At 38.5% G+C, this 22,728-nt stretch overlaps 2 protein-coding genes across 21 annotated transcripts in view; one reads left to right on the top strand and one right to left on the bottom strand.

Annotated features, from left to right (window-relative positions):
• The first annotated feature begins 1,043 nt into the window (after window positions 1–1,043).
• Window positions 1,044–22,728, top strand: part of LOC108610675 (uncharacterized) — a 32,897-nt gene continuing 11,212 nt past the window's right edge. For 4 of the 20 annotated variants that reach the window (XM_018002921.2, XM_018002919.2, XM_018002918.2 and 1 more), the window contains exons 1-4: window positions 12,565–12,721; window positions 13,667–14,021; window positions 19,952–20,661; window positions 21,010–21,767. In XM_018002921.2, coding sequence (XP_017858410.2) covers window positions 13,777–14,021; window positions 19,952–20,661; window positions 21,010–21,767 — 1,713 coding nt within the window. In that variant the 5' untranslated portion in view covers window positions 12,565–12,721; window positions 13,667–13,776. The other 16 variants (XM_089465353.1, XM_089465352.1, XM_089465346.1 and 13 more) reach the window with 14 other exon arrangements.
• On the bottom strand, window positions 9,155–10,679 carry LOC108610680 (uncharacterized). Its single transcript, XM_018002927.2, has 2 exons — window positions 10,385–10,679; window positions 9,155–10,322 (listed from the first exon to the last, which is right to left on the bottom strand). Exons 1-2 carry the CDS (start codon window positions 10,385–10,387, stop codon window positions 9,675–9,677), a joined length of 651 nt encoding a protein of 216 aa, XP_017858416.1. The 5' UTR covers window positions 10,388–10,679; the 3' UTR covers window positions 9,155–9,674.

The raw sequence follows: 22,728 nt of genomic DNA, 5'->3' as shown, positions 1-22,728 counted from the left end.
TGGTCTATCTATCGACTAACTGCAGATCATCCTAACTATATCTTTATATAGAAAATAATATACATTTAGGAGATATATCAATTAGCAGATTTGTAGATATTCTGTACGATGATGAATGAATAGCTAATGCCGCAGACGTTGCATACGCCCGATAAATCGCGATGTTGGTTGTTTGTCTGGCTGGACTTATGTTTGCCTCGACTATGTACTATATATATGTATGTATGTATGTGGCTGATGTTTAAACGTCTTTTAGTTTTCTGTTAATTTATGCGTGATTTATTATGATATATCCCAGCATGTGGCCGTCGCTTATACGAAAGCCTTGACTGACCCAACCATTTGGTATCATTCGCATCGCCTTTGCTGCTCGATTGTCAGAAATGTGTGCATGATATTTGGCGGCTGTTGGTCCAAAGTTGTACCCTTAAGCATATATATATATACTTGAATACATGTATATATATAATTGTCTATATACTTGGATGCTGCATGCGCCTATTTGTTTACATGTTTTCTTTTTGGCTTCTCGCTTTTTTGGCACCCGATCAACTTGACAAAAAGCTAAAACATATTGCCTATGTACAGCATGAGCGAGTGAGTACGCAGTGGACACAGTCGCGGTCATCTTTATAAATACAATCCGATTCATGACTGATTTCATATCAAATGGGAGCGAACTTTGCTTCAGTTTGATCTATCTAGATGCTACAGCGTAGTGCTGGGGGCTTCTGGCAAACATTTGCGGTTCTTCTTATGCTGCACATAAATAAATAAATAAATAAATAAAATGAAAAGTACAAGCAATCGCGCAATGATCGCCCACTGGTTGCCGCTTGCTCAATTTTTCTTTTAAATAAACTCAAAATTTCATAGAATTTTCCAAGCAGACGCACTTTACACACACGCACACATACATACATACACTCGCAGCTGTCCGAGAATGGCCGAAACACACACACACACACATCTCTGCATATGTGTGTATGTGGAGGAAAAGCATTTCGAAATGTGATTTTTCGGCTTTTCGGCCAAGAAAATTTCGTGTGCGAATTCAGTGCGACTTGGGCTGCTAACTTGAACGCGTTGCAAACGAGAAAAACATTCGAAATAGAAGTCTTTAACTAAAACTAACATACATATACATATATGTATATATATATTTTATATATATACATATATCCTCATCCATCTATCTAGCTAGCTGTCTATATAGCCGAGTGCGGTATATATAGATCTATTTGCTGAGTCTGCAGCACGGGCAAAAGTGAGCAATGCGTCGATCGTGCCGCGTTTTATTAATAGAAAATTACAAAATTCTTGCGCGAAAATTGTGAAAAAAAGGGCTTTTCCTCAGTAGACTCTGCTGAGAAAAACCCTTAAAGACCATGTTAAAACTTTTTCTCTCTGTGTATATTCAAACTCAATATGCTATAAAAACTATATGCTGAGCATGAATGTGCGTGTGTGTGTGTGTATGTGTGTGTGAATGTGAGCTAGTGCTTTTCAATTTAATGTTACATAAGAAATCGTGATCTTTGTGCAAAAAAATAAACCCAAAAATTATTGAAATTTAATAGAAATATATTCTAAAAATAAATAAAAACATTTTTCATAAATTTTCAGTGTTTATATGTGCATAAATTGCATTTCGTTTGAAAAATCGTGCAATTAGGCAACAACAACGTCCGCGATAACGATTTACTGCTGTCTCTGTTCAAAGGAAAACTCAAATTTTAATTTTGCAATACAAAAACACAAAACAGGAATCAAAAACAAAAAACAATATGAGTTCTGGGTAAGTTTTAAACAAATACAAGAATTAAATTTAAAACAAGTAAGAAGGCTCCAGTCGAGACTGCTCGACTAGGAGATACCCTGAACCCTCTAAGCTGATATTCTAATTATTCTGCACCTCTTTTATGCACACATACATACACATGCATCCACACGCACGGATAAGCCTGCGCTCTGCTAACTGCGCAGTAAGCAGCGACTGCGGTTGGGCTGCGCTGCAGTGTGGGCAATGTTATAAGAATTTATTTGTCAAATAATTTCTTTTGTAGACATACGATCTTAATGAAACTTTCAGAGTGTAATTATATGCTGAATATGTGTGTACATTCCAAAGCACAAGTCTCTAGTACTTGAAATGCGTTTTTTACAAATTGGGGGAAAAGGGGGCGTGGTATCCAAAATCTGTAAATTATAAAATCTTTGTATCGATTAACTTTATATACAACACAATTTTGAAGACTCCAGGTCTAAAAATGTTCAAATCAGGCTAAAAAAACAAAATCAATTTTTCGATTATTCTCGATAAAAAAGTTATCGGACGATTTATCGAAAAAATAAAGCAAACTCGTACTGCGTATGGTACTCACGAGTATGCATGCCAAATTTCAGCTCTCTAGCTCTTATAACTTCTGAGATCGACGCACTCATACGGACGGACGGACGGACGGACGGACGGACGGACAGACAGACGGACAGGGCTATATCGACTCAGCTCGTCACGCTGATCAAGAATATATATACTTTGTGGGGTCTGCCACGCCTCCTTCTGCCCGTTACATACTTTTTCACAAAACCATTATACCCTGATTTCCCATTTTCAATGGGTTCAGGGTATAAAAATATATATTTTGAATACATATTTTTAATTGAATACGATATGGTAACGGATATTAAATCTAACGGTTTAGTTGGTTGTAAGCTTAATTATAATAAATATATATACATATAAATATATTAATTTTTTTTCTTTTTTTTACATATTTATAAATATATATTCAAAGGAATACGATTTGAATAGGATTTTTTTTAGGAAATGATAGGTAAAAGTCTTTTTAGCCTTAGAAGTCTTAAAACGTTTTGTATATACAGAATGAAATCCGTAGTTCATAACTAAGAGAAATAATATTGATTTCGATATTTTCAATGTCAAAGATTATTCGTAATTTAATGTTAACAGTAGTGCGAATAAAATTTATAAACAAGAAAATACAAATTTTATTTTAAAGCTTATCATCAAAAGTTAAAATTTTTAGCCTTTTTCTTCATTAACACCATAATTGATGGGTTTTTTAAGATAATCCCAGGAAACCCAGAGAATTTGCACACTACAAAAGAATGTCAATATATGTATATAAATTATAGAAAATGAAATGAATTTGATGTAATTTTTATGTATTCGAAATTTAAACATAAGCAAATTATTCCGTTGGTTTTTATTTGTAAAAGATTTTTTTTATACCCTGAACCCATTGAAAATGGGAAATCAGGGTATAATGGTTTTGTGAAAAAGTATGTAACGGGCAGAAGGAGGCGTGGCAGACCCCACAAAGTATATATATTCTTGATCAGCGTGACGAGCTGAGTCGATATAGCCCTGTCCGTCTGTCCGTCCGTCCGTCCGTCCGTCCGTCCGTCCGTCCGTCCGTCCGTATGAGTGCGTCGATCTCAGAAGTTATAAGAGCTAGAGAGCTGAAATTTGGCATGCATACTCGTGAGTACCATACGCAGTACGAGTTTGCTTTATTTTTTCGATAAATCGTCCGATAACTTTTTTATCGAAAATAATCGAAAAATTGATTTTGTTTTTTTAGCCTAATTTGAACATTTTTAGACCTGGAGTCTTCAAATTTGCGTTGTATATAAAGTTAATCGATACAAAGATTTTGTCATTTACAAATTTTGGATACCACGCCCCCTTTTCCCCCAATTTGTAAAAAACGCATTTCAAGTACTAGAGACTTGGGCTTTGGAATGTACACACATATTCATCATATGACTACACTCTGAAAGTTTCATTAAGATCATATGTTTACAAAAGAAATTATTTGACAAATAAATTCTCATAATATTGCCCACACTGCAGCGCAGCCCAAGCGCAGTCGCTGCTTACTGCGCAGTTAGCAGAGCGCAGGCTTATGCGTGCGTGTGGACGCATGTGTATGTATGTGTGCATAAAAGAGGTGCAGAATAATTAGAATATCAGCTTAGAGGGTTCAGGGTATCTCCTAGTCGAGCAGTCTCGACTGGAGCCTTCTTACTTGTTTCATTTTTGTTTTAGTTTTACAAATTTCTATTTACGGAAGACCTTTTGATATGAAATAATCGCTTCATTTATATCCAACTTATATATAGTATAATTTCAAACTTGTTTTATTCCTTCCCCTTTTTGCTGTTGGTAGAAACATTTAAAACACATTTAAAATTTTATTTATGTTTAGCTAGTTTAAATATCTATGTATAAATGTTTCGAAACTTCTTGTTAGTATAGCCGCCTTGTCCGAGGCGCTCACTTTATACAGATGATAGCAGCAGCTGCTGCTGCCTTTGCCGGCAAATTAAAAAAAGTAATAAACTTGTGTTTTTTTTTCTTCTTGTATTTTGCTGAAATAGAAGTACATATATAAATACATAGTATCTCTGTATATGTATATGTGTATGTATATGTATGAATATATCTGAAATATACATGAGCTATACAATTAAGGTTCATGTGAATTCTGAAGGCCATCAATGGTCCACGCCCACGCTAGCGCCCACACCCACGCCCACGCCCATGGCTGAGGGGGCGGCGATACTGTCGTCTGTCTCTTGCTCTCTCTCAGCTCTTGTTTTGGCAGCCCTCGAGACCGCACGCGCTTGCTGGCAGGCGACATTTTCATTTCGAGCTTTTCTCGCTCACGCGAATTAATTAATTAATTTTCTTATTTTGTTGGTCGATCTCGAATGCTCAGCGTACTCTTAAATTTAGCACACGTGTTGAAAATTTAGCTGTCAGCAGGAGCGGAAGTTTCGTGCCACGCACACAAAAAATGCTCAAACGCTAAGAAAGCAAATAAAGCGAAAGCAAAACTTTCGAGATAGCCAAGAATTTGGCATCAAAATGCATTTATTTTCATTTAATTTTTTAGAGGTTTCTGTGAAAGAATTGATTTATTTTTTGCATTTCTCTGTTGATGTTGATGTTGATGTGGCGCACATAAATTCTCGACTTGACGGTCGTCAAGAAATTGCCTCGCGAAAAAGCACAACAACTACAATGCTGAAAAGTATAATGTATATACAAAAATATATTATGAAAATTGGGTCAAATTCATGTACTAGAACAACACTTTTTGCGAAAGAATGAACAATGAAAATGTCGGAAAAATGTCGAAACAAAAATGCAATGAAGATCATACAGGAATAAAATATAAATAGGTAAGAAAACTCGAGTGGAAACTGCTCAACGCAGAGATCCCATTAACCCTACGAGCTGAAATTCTAATGAATCTTTGCTTCCGTTCTGCATACACCAGAAATAATACATACGAACATCCACACTCATATATAATTAGTCGATAATTATCGATTTTCTGAAACGATGGGACAGACGACAGGCAGACGGCAGGACTACATCTCCCTGGTCAAGAACACATATAATTTATGGGATTTGTCACGTCGTGTTACATACATTTTTACAATACCATTCCCCATTTGCAATGGTATGCAAATGTATAATAAATATCTTATATATTTAGAGTTTTGGGTTTAAAAATTCTAAAAATATTATCAGAGCAATGAAATAAGCAATGGCTTATTGGAAAACGTTGTGGGTCTAGGATGGATTAGCTTATTGGATTTATAACTTAATTAATTAATTTCCACTTATGAAATATCTATATATAGTCTTCACATAAATATTACATACATCAAAATATAACAACAAAATATTACTCAAACCCAATATGCTTTATTCAATTCGTGAGCGAGCATAAATTATTATTTTAATGTGTAGAATTTCTCTTGGCACTATTATGAATATTTACTTCCAATTCATTCCAATTTGTTACCATAATTATAATTTACACACACACACACAAACACTCACAAACACAGTTGTTTTTAGTCGAACTTTCATTAATCAAAATCATCTTCTTAACAATTATAATGTTTAGCAAAAGATTTGCATAAACTTTAATCTCTCCCTCATCTTAACCATGACTTTCATATGTGAACTTGTAAACGCGGTAAAAACCAAAAAAGAGAAAAACAAACAAAAAACAAAAGCAAAATGAGAAACGCGTAAAAAGTCATTAATTTTCGTGCGAACTTGAACTAAGTCGATATACACTTGATTCGCGTATGCTTTTAATGTTTTCGAAGGTGGTTTTACGATGATGTTTTTGATGCATTGCGTCGATTTCTGTCGGCGACAATTATTTTGACACTTCTCGCCTGCTCTGCCTGCAGTTAATGTGAGTTACGTAAATCGGGTGTGAATTTATTTACTTTACGCATTTTTGCATACAAAATTTTATGTGGGATTTTTTTTTTTTTTTTTTTGCTTTGCTTTTGTTGTTGGGAATTTGCACCCGAGTTCAAGTGTGTGTGAAATGACCGTGAATTATGTATCCACAAAGAGTCAAAATAAACAGAAGGCAAGTGGAAAGAGCCGAAAACAGGGCTGCAGATCAGCAATTTGGTGCTGACCTAACTTAAAATTCTTGCACTTGCTGGGACTCGGAGATATCTTGAACCTTGAGTCTCACAATCTTTAGAATTTGAAATTATTGTCTTTTTTCAAACTTGGACTGAAGGAGCATGGTAACCAAAATTTAAAAATTGAAAAATCGTTTTAACTCTGAAAGTACTTTAATTATCTATAAATGAGGAATGAGATAATGGTACTTCTAAATTTACATCTAAAAGCCCTAACGGGACGGACCGTATAGAATTCTACGCCTACTTTTGCCTGTCACATGCATTTTCACATTTCCAATGGGTATGAAAAGAAACTTATTAAATATATTTAATTTTTCAATAGATGAGTCTTTTCTTTAACTTCCTTCTTTTATACTGAATCTAACCTTTTATTGCCTTTTGACCCTTCCTCAATTGTAGGCAGCGAAAGCATTTGAATTTGTTTTTCTAACAAGCTTGCGTCATTTTTTCAAATAGTGCTACAATATTTCACAGTAGGCCCAGAGAGCTGAACAATTTGTTTACGAGTCAAAAATGAAAAAGTGCAGGCGGGGCGGAGCCAGCGTAGCCAGCTGGCTGACTGTCCGCCTCCTGCGTTCCCCGGCCACATGTGGCTAAGGCTGGAAAATTTATTTGAAAACAAAAAAAAAAAATATTAAAAATAAAAAATATTCGTATCGAAGAAGAAATATAAGCGCAGTTGATTGTGCAACAGGCCTGCGACAGACTTGCAACTGCAACTTTGGCTTCCACTTGGACTTGCACTTGGAGTCGCAGTCGGAGTTGGAGCTGGGCGCCAAGTTTACTTTCACTTAAGTCGCGCCGCTGGTGACCCGACAGATTAATATAAATAATTATGATTCCAGCCGGGCAGCCGGGCTGTCTGATGTGCTCATGTCATGCAATCAGCGCAGCGTCCAGGCCCGGCTGAAATGACAAATGGAAAACGGGTTGCATGCCACAGACGCAGCCGAAGAAAGCGACCAAAATGCCCCATGATGAATGGCCTCTGTGCGTCGCACTTCAATTGCCGATTCCCGATTGTCAAAATTGCCTTTTAGTGTTTTGCCTTTGTATTCAATATTTAATTTTGGATATTCCATTTCAAGGTCGCACATGATTCACATAAGATCATTGGGCAGCGGCCCTAAGCTTATCTCTCTTGAGATTTGCTCGTGTTGTTTTTATTAGTTTTCCTCCTCTGCTGCCTTGGCAGTTTTTTTTTTTTTTTTTTTTTTTTTTTTTAGTTTCTTGCCTTTTTTATTTTCCTAAACATTTTTTTTTTTTTTTTTTGTATATTTGGCAAATAGCGCATAAATTGTATTTTTTTCTTCGAATTTTCAGATTTGTTTTTGCCAATTAATTATTTGACATATAATTAGAGGTATATTTATGTATTTACATTTTATCTATTATGTGAACTATTGAACATTAAAGAAATATTGCTATCAATTATAGACAATTTATTAAGTTTATGCATTGGTATATATAATATTGAACGAACGATTTTTGTGATTATGGGATTTATATTCATATTTCTTTGAGAAAATAAGAGCGAAAGCTTTGACGTAATATCGTCGGATCCCTTATCTTTATTATTATACCCGTACATATATTTGTATCCATTCAGTAATATGTATTATTTCTACATACATCTACATGCCATCTATATATATGATTATGTTAAACAATAAGTATTATCCGAGGGAATCTGTCTCTGGGCTGCTCAGTGCTGGATTGTCTAAATCCAAATATGTTTGTCAGAGAGTGTGTGAGAGAGAGAGAGAAATATATCGGATGCTGAAAGTAGTATCGGGAGTTACTGAATGAGATGTTTAGTGATGAGAATGGGATGACTATTTAGGTCATCTGGACAGGTTTCTTACACTAGTCTGTGCACGAAGAGAAGCGAGTAGCAATTGACGTTCTAAAAGCAGCAGAAATATACAATAAAAATCATACAATTAGAATGCAAGGTGAACAAACTGATATGCATACATATGTGATGGAGATTGACTTTTTTCTTTAGAATGTAATTATAACGGATGAATTTCAATATACATAAAATAAAGAGATGTCAAAATCCACAAAAGCAAAATGCGAAATAGTGAAAGAAAATTAGAAAAAGTTTGGCCCGTCAAACAATCTATGTCGCAGAAATCTGGTATTGTATTAAGTTAATAAAGAGTACTTATGGGAATATATTAAACATAATTAAACTAAATGCATAAGACATGAAATGAGCGCGACACATAATAATAGTCCATTGACATTGATTTTAATTACTTTAATTTGTATAAATTGGATCGGTTGTTCTGGAGGGACTATGAAATTAAGATTCTCTAAGGGAACTGAGAAATGAATATTACATGGGGAATGAATAGATCAGAAAATTCGAAGGATTGCTTTATAATTCAATAAAGATGAAAGATACGGAAGGAGTCGACAACAATAAAAATTTTCGGTTCCAGCTTAAAGGCAATATGTAGAAATCGCCAGAAACCAGAGTTTGACTCAATAGAATTTTGATATACATTATATCACAATATAACATTATACTATTTATTATTATAGATATATTTATATATATATCAATTTTTTTTTTTTTTTTTTTGAATTTTTATTTCTTATTTTTGCAAAGCTGTTTAAGAACTCATTCAATCTCATTATAAATTGTAAAATGATTTAAACCAGTCAAAAACAAATTAGGCCAACAAAACAAGTAGGAAAATTTGTTTAGAAAACAAATTGCTTGGCAAGAGAGAAAAATCATTTAGCAGCTAATTAAAAAAATGAAAAGCATTTACTCCGGCCACAGTCAATATCAATGGCCATTCAATTAGGTAGCCCTTGTTGATTGATTGCTGAACCGGCTGTCCAGAGATCTGATTGTTGTTGTAAGAGTTTGGTATCTATCTGTGTCTGGTGTCTGGTTGGGCGCATTCGAGTGTGACCCACTTTTCGGCGAGCCAAGAAATTATTGAATGAATAAGTTGAAACCAATTTCTGACAGCTGAGCAACGTTTCATTCAATAACAACAACAACAACAGCATGAGCAATGTATTATTGACAGGCACTCAGGCCCACAAGAGTGCGTCAATGGATTCGATAGTTTTTGTGTGAGTGTGTGTGTTTTTTTTAGAGGGAGGGAGGGGCTAGTCTGTGGGCCAGCTGTTTAGCATCCGACGGTGTTGAGTCATTGGACGTCGCTTTGACGATTCTCCTGCGCTTCGAACAGATTCGGCTCACCCTGCAGCACCACCTTGAACTGGAGCTTGCAGCGGTCGCCGGCGGTGCAGTGCTCCCAGACGTCCGTTGCCGTGTAGATCAGGTAGTCCATGTTGCTGTGGAGCAGCTCCTCGCTGTCCAGCAGCGGGGGATCCAAGAAGTTGCGCAGGCAGCGCACGCCCCGCACCTCGCGGCCCGCCGGCCCGTTCAGCAGGCTGACATGGGCGCTCACCCGGCGCGAGGCCACCGGACTTATCATATAGAGCACGTACATCTGCTCCAGATTGGGCGCCGGCGGGCTGATGTACATCATTAGCAATATGGGCAGATGATTCACGAGCTGCAGCTCCGGTCCGATGGGACGGCTGCAGGTCACTCTGTTGGAGCCGGCATACGCAATGACGCCCACCACGTGATTGCAGCCGGGCGCCAGCTTGGCCAGGTCCAGGTCGTACACCGTGTGCCAGTCGGAGCCAATCTCCAGCATCGAGTCCTCGGGCCGATGACGCATCAGCACATGCGCCATCAGCTCCTGGGGCGTCATCTTCAGGTAGCAGCCCTTCACGGGGCATTTGGCTGGTATGCCATCAAAGAGATCCAAGTGGGCGAACGCATTCTACGAAGAATCGATATGGATATGAAATGTTGCTGATGCAGCAGCTGGGTCAAGTGACTTACCATAATTTGGAAAAGTCTCTTCTCAAACTTCGCTCAACGTGTTTAAAGCTTGACAGCTGCGACGAAGGATTCGTGACGACAGTTGATGCAGCCCTAATAGTTCTTTTAATATCGATTATTGGAAGTTGCAAACCAAATTTATTGTGATGTCTTTTTTATTAATCCACATATTTTGACAATATGCAATATGCGAATACAACTCTTTTCACTTAGTATATTAAAGTTATGAACATATCAAACTATTTGACATTTTTCTTAAATTGTGAGTCTTTGTAAAGTCCGACATCATCGTAGAGCAAAGTTTGAACAGACCGAGCTGAAATATATGTACGTTTCAGAAATTTTAATAGCCCTATTAGCCATATAATCGTATGTGTTGTATTGTGGTACTACTAGGCACTAAGTAATGTCGAGTTATGCAAAATTAAAATTGAAACAGTATTATTTATTATGAGTGGAACAGTTATAGACAGACTGATACATACATATATATGTACATATTTATTCTGGGTAGTGTATTTAAATATCACAATATCTTTTCACTTCACTGCGATTGCCTTTTTATCGCACTCACTCAGTCTACCCTATAATACAGGGTGTCTCTTTAGAGGTTGACAACTTTTAATTGGCAGCACTTTATTTGAGAACAGCTGATTGAGTTGCTTTTCGTTAAGTTTGGTTTGACTGGTAGACTTATTCTACGACAAAACAGCAGAGCAAATTCAACTTAAAGCTTATTAAAGATCCGTTACATTATTAGTTTATTAGTTTTGCTTCTCAGTTACATTATTTATGAGTGCAATTTATTTTCCTGACAGTTTACTTGACATTTCAATTTTAAAGTTTGTATGTATATGTATGTATTGAATGATGAACAATGCAAAGTACAAAAGTCAATAAAAATAAACTATATAATAAATAATTCTTCTACAATGTATATATTTATCGTCTAATAAACAGAACTTAAATATATTAAGAGTATACACCTATACCCAAGTCCAAACTCAGCTTAAATTTCATAAATGAGGTATATAATATTATTTTTTGAGGCATATAGTATCAAAATATCAGATCAGCCAATATTTAATTAGATATTTTTATAAGATATCTTAAACAATGAACTAGATCAATGATCAAGGACTATAATCGTGTCTAGTACAACTTTGCTGCTTTTGTTATTCGCATGCATAACTAAGCATATACAAATACGCATTTGTATATTGTGAAAATCTAGTAATAACACTAATAAATCCTTGCGTCGTCTTTTAGCTTACGGGAATCCCACTCGAATCCAATTTGGGCGTACGATCTGTTTTTGGTCTCTGTAATCTTTTTGTAATACTTTCTAAGTAGCTAGTATGTTTGTGGGTGAAGAGTGATAACAATAACGGTGCTATCAGTCACCAGATACATTTGTATCTCAAGGCTAGTCATGTCGTATTTCCGCAGCTTGTGCGTTCACTTACGGCTGCAGGCTAAAGACATTCGTTGTTGTTGTTGATATTTTATTGTTTTCGCCAAAACACGCCCCGAAAAAACGGCCACGAAATTGCGTGGCGAATGTGGGAAGATAACGAAATGGGGGAAAGACAAAAGCTGGGTAGCCGAGATAAATGTCGTTTTAATTATGAAAAGCTACAAAAGTAATAAGCAGACGACATGACTACCAAAACGTAAACAATTAACCGCACGATAACAGACGCAGATACAAGATCCGAGATACAAGATACAAGAGACAAGATATTCGACAAAAAGTCGAAAGCGTTTGCCGTTTGCTGTTTGCCGTTTGGCGTTTAGCTTTAAATTTGTCGCCGCGTTTGAAATGCCAGTCGCGGCGATCGGCTGTCCAACAACTTGCCAGCGAATTGACAGACATATAAATTGCTCCGCAGCCAGGCGGGCAGCTAGCCGTGTATCTTGTATCTTGCAGATACAGCAGCCGTTGCCGACGCCGCGTGCCAGCCGAACGTTTGTCATGCACTCGGTTTTCCTTTTGCAGAGTTACAACAGCGCGGCCTCCACCACACACAAATGTATCTGCAACAAGTTGCTAACGCCAGCGACGCCGACGTCGGTAGCGGCGGCGACAGCGGCAGCGACAGCGCTGCTGCGGTCGGCATCGAAGTTGCGAGTCGAACGAACTCGGCTTCAAAGTGCTTCGAGACTTTGCTCTGTGCAGTCGCGCGGTGCGCCTCCAGTTACAGATACTTCCGATCGCAACTCGTAGATACTTTTGCGCCGCGCTGATCGTCGCTGAAAAGCATTGAATGGTGTGCGTGTGTGTGTGCGTACGTGTGCGTGTGTCAAGTATTTAAGTGCTAATTGACAACAACTGCTGTAAGCTCTCTCTGTAACTGTTGTTCTATGTATCTCACGGCTGCTCAATCAAGCAAACAAACGAACTCCCAAACATAATATTGCTCGAGTGTGCGCGCACATATCTCTCAGATACGAAACAGCTGCCCGGCATACTTTATGTTGATAAAGATGCTCATAATGAAGCTGCTGCTGCTGTTGTTGTTGTACTTGTTGTTGTTGTTGTAGTTCTGATTGTGAGTCATCAAAAGCCTAGGTCCCAGCCAGTCGATCGGTCGATCGACCGTGTGTCTGAGTCAGTTCCTGCCCATTGCTTGGGTCTCTCTGACTTATTGCTTCACCTCGGCGCCTTTGTTTGACTTAGTCAATAGTTGCACACAAAAAAACAAAAAATAAATAAAAAATAGCAAATGATAATAATAACTCTATGTTACATATATTTTACTATACTATCCGACAGCTTACCTGTGAGCAAATGAGACAGCAGCATGAACAGAAGTCGTAAATATATCTAAAGTATATAGTTATACCAAACTTGGATCACCGATCGATCTTCAATCTTCGATCAAACTCCTTTTGATATTGAATTACTTTTATGAATTTGTAAACAATATCGTTTGATTGACATCAAAGTTTGATAGATTCAATATATATCAAACTCGATCTCCAGCCTCCAATCCTCTCTACTCAAACTCCTTTTGATATTAAAAATATATATCAAACTCGATCTCCAGCCTCCAATCCTCTCTACTCAAACTCCTTTTGATATTAAAAAAAAAAGTTTATAAAGTTGTAAACAAAATCGTTTATTTGAGTTATATCTCAGGTTCAGTTATTCAGTATATACTTATACCAATCTCCGATCTCTGCTCTTCCATCTCCGATCTTCTCTACTGAAATTCCTCTTGATATTGATTAACATATATAAAGTTGTAAACAAAATCGTTTGCTTGATTGACATCGCAGTTTGATTCATTCGAGAGCTATGCAAAGTGCCTGATTACGGTTTACCCACAAGTGCAATAACATTAAGATAACATAATAATAACCATATAAATTACAAATACAACAAGACAATGGCCACCTCCACGCTGAGTGCGACATCGAATACGTCGAGTCCGGCTGCGATCAAGAATCCGCAACTGAAACGCGTCGTCTACTCCAAGTATCGGGAGCTGTTGGGCTCGTATAACGATAAGGCCAATGCCATAATCGAGACGCTGCCCGCTTATATGGTGCGCGAGGATCGTGGATTTCAGCTGGAGCTGCCGCTGGCCCCGCTGCAGCAGAATGGCCAAGACAAAGAATGCCTGGTGGATACGTAAGTAGACTAGGCCGGGGGCTGCACTGAATCCACAGCGATTTATGACAGCTGAGCGAGATAAGAATTTCTCTTCTCTGATGCGCAAAAAAAAAAAAAAAAAACAAAAAAAAGAATTTCTATGTAAATATTTTGTGTGTTGCCGAGGCGAGATTAGCTGCGCCTGGAATGTGCAACTCACCCGAGGCACCCTGTAGTGCTCTAACTCTATTTATAGACCCAGTCGCTGGCTGGCAGGCGGACAATGACTATCATTATGTCATGTTGCATGTGGCAGCTTTCAAGTTGTGTCTGTCTATGTCTCGCTCTCTCACTCTGTCTACGTCTCTCTCTCTCTCTCTCTATCTCTCTTTCTCGCTCTCTGTGTGTGTGTTGCCCTTGATCTTGAAATATGCACAGAACTGGCCACTGCCAGTGGAGCTGATCTCACAGATCCAGTTTTTGTTTCAATTTCATTTTTTTTCCTCATGGATTGAACATTTTTTCACGCTCATTTGCATGCGCGCAAAAAGTGAAAATGTAAATTGTACAAATGTTTTTCTATAATTTTCCTGATCTTTTTTTTTTGTTTTTTTTTTTTTTTTTTTTTTTTTGTTTTTTTTTTGTTTTGTACACTTCTGCATTTGGCTTTCAGCTATTTTCATAAAACGCAACTCACGCCAGCTGCTAATGGCCTCTGCCTGCCTCTACGATATTATTTTTGGTCTATATTTCTCACCTCCTATACACATAAATATATATGTGTGTGTATATGTATCTGTACAGCAGCTTCTATTTTTAGCGAATGCAAATTGCAAATGTCACAGAATTGGACCAGTGATTCATATGCAAATGCTTTAAGTGGATCATGTGAAACGTGCAGCTTATTATTTGCCTAGTTCCAATCCACTTTGACTTTGCACTTTGTTGACTTTCTTCTTATTTTTGGTTTAGTTCTTTCTGACATCCTAATTGCCGCTGCTGTCAAAATCAGCTGCTGATCTAGTTGCCTTCCTGAACTTGTCTAGCTCTAGCTCTGGCTGTAGCTCTTTGGTCCATTTTCCTGACAGATTGACGTCATCGGATGGCGCTGTCGCTCGATCTTTGTTCTCAATAATTTCACAGATACAGAAAACAAAGTTTTTCTTTTCTTTATTATTATTTTCTTTTATGAATTGACTTGTCTCGATTTGTTTAGCACACGTGTGAGTGGAAAAATAAAAGCAAATTGCAGACTGTGACGTCAACCCTAAGGGAAAGACAACCAAACCTATTAACTCGGAAGCTGTGCTAGACTTTTTGGATTATTTTTGGATTCAAGTTTCTAGCTATTCTTTATAGTCAGCACTCATTGAAAATCGGAAATCGTGGCATAATAGCTCAAGGCTAAATGTATGTAATAGGCACTAGGTGGAACGATAGACCTCATTAAAAATATTATTGGTCTGCATGATGAGCTGAATTGATTTATCACTGATTAATCTGTCTACTTAACCGACTCTTAATATGTTCGAATTCATAGCCGATCCGATCTCAATTATCTATAGGAAGAATGCCTATAAGATAGTATATAAGATCTAGTATAGCTTAAAATGTCGAAAGGGCTATTCAAGGTAGATGTTTCTGCAACCCTTCACAATCTATTCGATGCAAGTCTGTATAGCCCATCGATCTTGGCAACGAAAAAACTGAGTCGAGTTCTGGAATATACATTTTTCTAAGTCATAAACTGTATAATTATATTCAAATGTATAAGCATTCAAATGGTTCATGTTAAAAATTTCGTGGATATAAAAGGGGGCAAGGGGTGATGTAGCTTGAAAGCCTAAATTAAGTAATGTTCATTATGTAGATGCAATTTGCTAAATGATCGAATATGTCCATTTATAAGTAGATCATTAAATTTATCTTCAGTTCTTCAGAATCTAAAGCGATATATATTCAATCTATATACATATTCAATCCTATATTCTATACTTATGAAATTCTCATCTCAGATCTCTCATTTCCCATTTACACTCAGTTATGTGGTTTTGCCTTAATTATAGCTGTCTATTTCCCATCTCTCCGAAAATATTGACAACGATTTTTGGAAGTTTAAAAGAAAAAACTCATTTTAGCTTTCCCAACATTTTCTTTATATTAAATATGAGTCAAGTCAATTAAAAACTTTCATTTTGTTTTAAGAGATGATTTTTATTTGAATTCCGTAAAGAAAAGATTGAATTAAGATATTTATCAAACAATTTCGATTTACAGCATAAATAATAAGATTTCGCCTAGTTATTTGTTTGCGACTTTTCTCCGCATAATTTGCTTAATTTAGTCGCGCTTAACGTTGACGTCTGCTAATTAAAAGCGAATGCTAAAGACGCTGTCGTCGGCCGTGTGTAGTTAGCATAGGCCCAGAAAGCATCAGATGGCCAGCGAGTTGTGGCCAAAAGAAAGTGATGGGCAGTTGCTGTGTTGGCCAGGCGCGTGCATCTCTCCCGCTCTATCTTTCTCTCTCTCTCTCTCTCTCTCTCTTTCTCTCTGGCTGGCTGGTATTGGGGTTCTGAAAAGTTGTCGGGCCTGTTGGCCCGTTGGACTGTTGGTCCACTGGCCAGCCGGGCTGTTAGCCTGTCGCCTGTCAGCTTCATTAGTTTTTATGTGAGCATACAGCAAGAGACATACAGTCACAGCCATGGCATAGAATACGCATGATTCGCTTTTAACAACTTGGCTAAGTGGGTCAGGCGAACAGGAACAGGTGTTGCGCCAAGTGCCAAGTGTTTGGTCGTGGCACAGACGTCGCTAAACTGTTGCCAGCACTTTTCCATGTGCCCGTTCCGAGCACTCAAACCGCAAATGCGAAGGCAAACCACACACACACGTACACACTCAACCATAGACAGCGAATTGCAAAAGCCCAGCACCCACAACATCGATTCACGAGTGCGGCAATCCCACAATCCACAATCCACAGTCCGCAATCCGCAATCCGCTTTACATACAAATTGGAGCGAGTGCATCAATGTCAAATGCAAATCCAAGCCTCAGTCGTACTGTGACGTAACTGCCTGCGGTCGATGACAAACAAAGTTGACTCTAATTGAGTCCAAATACGAGGCGATACACACACACACATGCACACATGCACATAGTCACACTTGTGTGAATTTCTGTATTTGTATTTAAGTATTGCAGAAATGTCATCTGCGATATGCGGAATGACCATATTAATCCAGCTGGAATTATGGTGCGCTATGCGAAGCAAGTGGCAGACAGCGAAAACTTGAACTTGCCATTGATTACTCTTTCGGCTCAGTTGAGTTGTTAGCCAAAGTTTAACGCTCCATCAATTTCCAGGCTAGGCCAAAATCGTAAGGTCGTTCGGGTCGTTGTTTGCTCGCCTCTGTTGCTTTCCCCCACTCGCGTCCGTTGCACCTAACGATTATGGCCAGCTAGGAAACTCATTTGGCTTAACTAACCCGTTAACTGTTTGCACTTGCCAATATGTTTGTAGACCTGGCCATTTAAGGGGGAGCAGCGCATTTATGAGTATTATTATTAAAGCCTGACAAGCCTAGAAAGCTGCCAGATTTGAGCTGTTGTGCAATGCAATGCGCATTTCCTCCTAACTGAACTTGGTGCAATATATGGGATAACTACATATGAATATATATAAATATACATATAATTATATATGTATGGCTAGTTCGAATAAATACGTTATTAATCATCGTTCGGTTCTGTTACACATTTAATATTTACATGTTACACATGAATCGTTTTATTTTTAAGAAATTATTGAAATACATTTTATGAGAATTTATATGAAGAATAATTAAGATGTTAATATAACACATTTTTATCTATTTTTTGAAATGTATAAATATTATTAGCTTATTTATAACAACCAAAATATTTGAAATATATTGCAATCAAGAATTACACATGAGTTAAGTAATTATCATTGAAATAAATTATTTTGTGCGAAAACATTGCTGTCTAATTAAAACTAATGTTAAATAAGTTCAGATGTAACACAGTCTTAAAATACATTAGACTGTTAAATTACATTAGACTGTTAAATTACAGCATTCTGATATTTTGCAAATGCTAAATTAATCATCTTAACAGTTTACTTGCCATATTAATAGTGTTAATATGCGAGGAGCGAGAGAAAGAGGGAGACACGCTTGAATTAATATACATACATGCATAGAAAGTATACCGCTATGAAAGAGCTTTTTAGCAACATCGACAAATCCAATAAATTTTGTGTTGCCAATGTTTACAACCAATCGTAAAAAACATAACAAAAATAGAAATAGATAAATTAAATATCACGATTTATAAATCATTCATATTTTAATTTTGCAATCTACATATTTAAGTATGTATGTATATATTACATATATTTGCATATATATGAAGATACATACATATGTACATGCGTATGTGTGAATGAATAAGAATGCGAGTAGCACGATTAAGTGCCTTTTAATGCATATGACAGCAGACAGTAAAATGTTTGAGAGAATTGCCTTATGGGAAATTTGTTATTTCGTCCTTTCCTTTGATTGTCTTCAGCCTTATGGCATGCAAAGAAAAGAGACAAGTAGTGTAGCTTGCATATAGATTCGTAGAGTGAGAGCGTGAATTGCAGACATTGTGACGTCATTTCTTTAATAAGTTTCATGTGGCAATCTAACACAATGCACGCAAAAATATGATGTCATGCGCAGACGATTTAGTAAGAACCTTCATTTTAGTAAACATTAGAATTTGAAGCGCACACGCATATTTGAAAATATTCTGTATGTATGCATGACTAAAATAACGAGTCGATACATAGTTGCTCTTACTTATCTCCATTGTTTAATTTGCATATAATATATTTGAAAGGCTATAAAAGGCAACATTGCGTCATTAGCTCTGAGACAAGTTTCAAGATCGAGTTGACTTTCACATTGATTGAATAATTAATTATTCATAGTGCAATGGAGCGTTGTAAGAAGATAGAAGATTCATAGATTTAAGGGAAGCGTGATTTAAGGGAAGCGTGAGTGAAGCAGAATGCGAAGTTGAGATTAGCAGACAGAGGGAGTGAGAGGGCAATATAGGACAGGTTGCTAAAGCTATTAAGACCTTTTCTATTAAGAAAATAGCATGTTTGACTTAGCTAATTTGTTTTGCTATTATCTTGTTACATATATATCAACATACATGTGTGTATATATATATATATATATATATATATATACATATATAAAGTCATTCCCATGATTTATTATTATTGTTTTCTTTTTAGTTTTTAATGTTCATCTAATAGCAATGCGCCCCATACAAATCTGAGTACTTTGTAGAAATGAAAACACAAATGAGCAAATACTTGTGTTCTTTGGCGCGGTTTTACTTTTTAATGTTTTTTTAATCATTTTCTTAATTGCTTTTTTGCTCGAGATTCGTCCATCTTGCCCAAGCTCTCACTTTCAACAGCTGGCCGTTATGGCCCTAGGCACAGCTCTTTGACTAATAAGTGGCAATAGATGCCAGTGGCAGCATCTTCAGCTCACTTTCCCCCGCTCAACAGAAACAAAAAAAAAAAATTGTATATATATATAAAAATAAAAAAATTGCCAAGAAAAAATTGGCTCATTGAACTGTCGATGGGACGAGTCATTAGTCAAGCAGTTTGGTATAAAAAAAGTAAAGATCTTGAAATGTGGTCAGATAAATGGGGGCTCTTTCGCATGGAGCGTCAATATGAAACAGTTAATAACAAAAGATTAAGTCAAACATATGATAAATAGCCAGAAATCGAGGAGGCGTACAAAGCCACTCAAGATGCTTCACAAGAATCACGAAATTTACATGAAAATGAAACCGTTCGATGACCACAATCAATCGCAATATGCTAATGAATGTCTCTCCCTCTCTCTCTCCCTCTCCCCCTCGGCACACAGGTATGGACAACGCGGCGGAGGCGCTGGAGGAGGCGGCGGCTATGAGGCACCCGCCTGCGTGCAAAACGCCATGATGACAAAAGACAAGAAGCCCTTCACCTACACGCCCGGTGGCATCGATCTCTCCCAGATCCGATCGGAGCGCATGGCCAAGCGCTTGGCGCGCAACGCCCAAAACGAGGGCGCCACGGGCGCCTCCCAACAGAACAGACCATCGCCGCAGTCCTCGCCGGGCGTCACTCCTGGCAGCGCGGCCAGCACGATGGGCGCCGCTGCAATGGGCATGCCGTTCCAGGTGCTGCCACCGCCGCCGCCGCCGCAGCCGCAGGCGCAGGCGCAGTCACAGACGGGTAAGAACGGTAACAATGCTGCACCCCCACCGCCACCCCCACAACAAAGCACACTAGCACCACCAGTGGGCCGGGGCAGTGCGCCCGGTTCGCCGGCAGCGGCACGCAAATCGCCAACGCCGCAGCGTTTCGAGCCGCCGCCGCTGGGCTTCCGGCCCGAGATCAAGATACCGCCCAATCCGATGGCGGCGCTGCGCAAGGTGCCGCCTCCTGTGGAGAAGAACTTCTTCTGGAAGGATGAGTATTGCAAGGAGCGCTCCAAGAGCCCGCTGCCGGAGCCAGCTCAGAACGGCAATGGCGACTACAACAGCAGCAGCAACAACAACAACAACAACAGCAACAGCCAAGATGCCGTAGATGGTGAGCAGAGTGAGAGAGAGGGAGAGCGAGAAACTCTTCGGATATCGCATCATTTCGCTGGCTTTTGGTTATTGGTTTTGGTTTTGGTTCTGGGTCACACTCTAACCCCACTCTCGAGTGGGCCAAAGTTCTCTTGGTACAGTTCTTGGCCCGCGGCTCGCCTCATGTCGCTCGCCGGCTAATTACTAAGCGGTATCTGGTGCTTTAAAAACCACATCTGACTAATCCCAGACATCAAGCGACATCTCTCTTTATTGGCAATTCCCCACTAACGGCACTAAACACAAAATCACTTTCTCCATCTGCCACCTGCAGCAATTCTAATCCCAGTTTCCTCTATTCCTGCAGCCTACAAGCCAGCTGGCAACAGCTACAGCAATGGCAACTACAACAACAGCAATGGCAACAGCAACAGCAACAGTTACAGTCCCTATGTACCATCAACACAGCAGCAGCAGCAGCAACAGCAACAGCAGCAGCAGCAGCAACCTTCACCCAAAACACCGCCACTGCAGCAACAGTTGCAGCAGCCGACGCCACCGGCAACACCGCCGCAGCAGCAACGTCAGGAGTTCCGCAGTGTGCCCATGCCGCAGTCGCCAGCTGTAAATGTCTACACGCGGCAAACAGAGAGTCCGCGGTCGCCCTTCGAGCAGCAGCAGCAACAGCAGCTGCAACAGCAACAGCAGCGTGCCACGGAGAGTCCCTTCCGCTTTGCACAGCAGCAACAGCAGCAGCAGCAGCAGCCCCGGTCACCCACGGCCATTTCTCCTCTGGTACAGCAGCAGCAGCAGTCACGTCCATCGCCAGCCATCTCGCCGCTGGCTCAGCCACAACAGCACCAGCAGCAGCAGTCTGCCCAAACTGTGCCTTGGCGTACGCAACGCGCCCAGTCAGCTGCACCACAACAACAACAGCAACAACAACAACAGCAGCAACCACAACAGCAACAGCAGCCAACGCATTCACAGCCCATTTACAACAATGTGCAAAGATCTCGCGATGTTTTCAGTCCGGCCAGAGTCGAGCCAGCAACAGCAACATCTTTCAATGCACAGCAGCAACAGCAGCAGCAACATCAATCGCCCTATCAAGGTGTTAAGCCGGTGAGTGTTTAACAACTGTGTAATACCCACAATAGCTTGACCTTTCCAGAGGTTTACTCACTCGCTTAAGCATTGACCAATTCAGTTTCGGGGCGTATGAGTAATATCATTTACAGCCTATTCATATGATGCGCAAGATTGCAAGAGCAACAATTTACTGCCGTCGAATGTCTGTGAATTGCTCTGGCGCATTCACGGAAGCACTCACATCTATTTTTAGCCAATCATCAACAGCAGCAAATTTCGCTCTGCGTATTGAACATTGAACGCAATTCGTAGCTGCAGCATCTAAAATTAAATATTGCCAAAGGCCAAACACGAATTTTGAACTTGAGGCAATCGACGCGTCGGCCGATGGCGACAAATGCATTGCCACTGCAATGAAGCGAATAATATTCTAATCATGAACTGCATTTTGTACTTGAAAGACCGTTAAATTCTTAATAACTACAAAGTTGTATCTTTACATATATTTATTTATATATATTTGTTATTGAGCAATGAATTGTAGGGAAAGCAAGCAATGAAACTTATCAAATACATTTTCTTGAAATATATGTGTGTATGTAGATAGATTTTGCATGTAAATAATTTTATTACTAGTTTGGAATAGAATTTAAAGAAGAGTCTTTTTTTACAATTTTAAGGAGCTGTATAGAGAAGCGAGTCTTCATAGAAATGTTAATGCTGGATAAAATAATCTTCTAAGAATACTATTACTATTTTGTTTTTCTTAGTAAATCAAAATAGCATATTATATAATTTAAATATTCCCAGTTGAGTTACACTTTACTATTTTGAATTTACGGGAATAGATTGCTATCTATTTAAGATTAGTTGGTAGAGGAAAGCATTGCCGGTAGAAATGAAAATCAAGAGAAAAGGGCTTGAGAATATTTTATTACATTTTATTTTATTTTATTTTCAATATATAATATATATTTATATTATTTATTTCCTT

This window comes from Drosophila arizonae, chromosome 3 (genome assembly GCF_054131065.1).
Source record: "Drosophila arizonae isolate 15081-1271.41 chromosome 3, UAZ_ARI_1.0, whole genome shotgun sequence".
In the NCBI taxonomy this organism is placed as follows: domain Eukaryota; kingdom Metazoa; phylum Arthropoda; class Insecta; order Diptera; family Drosophilidae; genus Drosophila; species Drosophila arizonae.
Note: the sequence above shows the minus strand (reverse complement) of the source record. Positions and strands in the feature narration are given on the sequence as shown.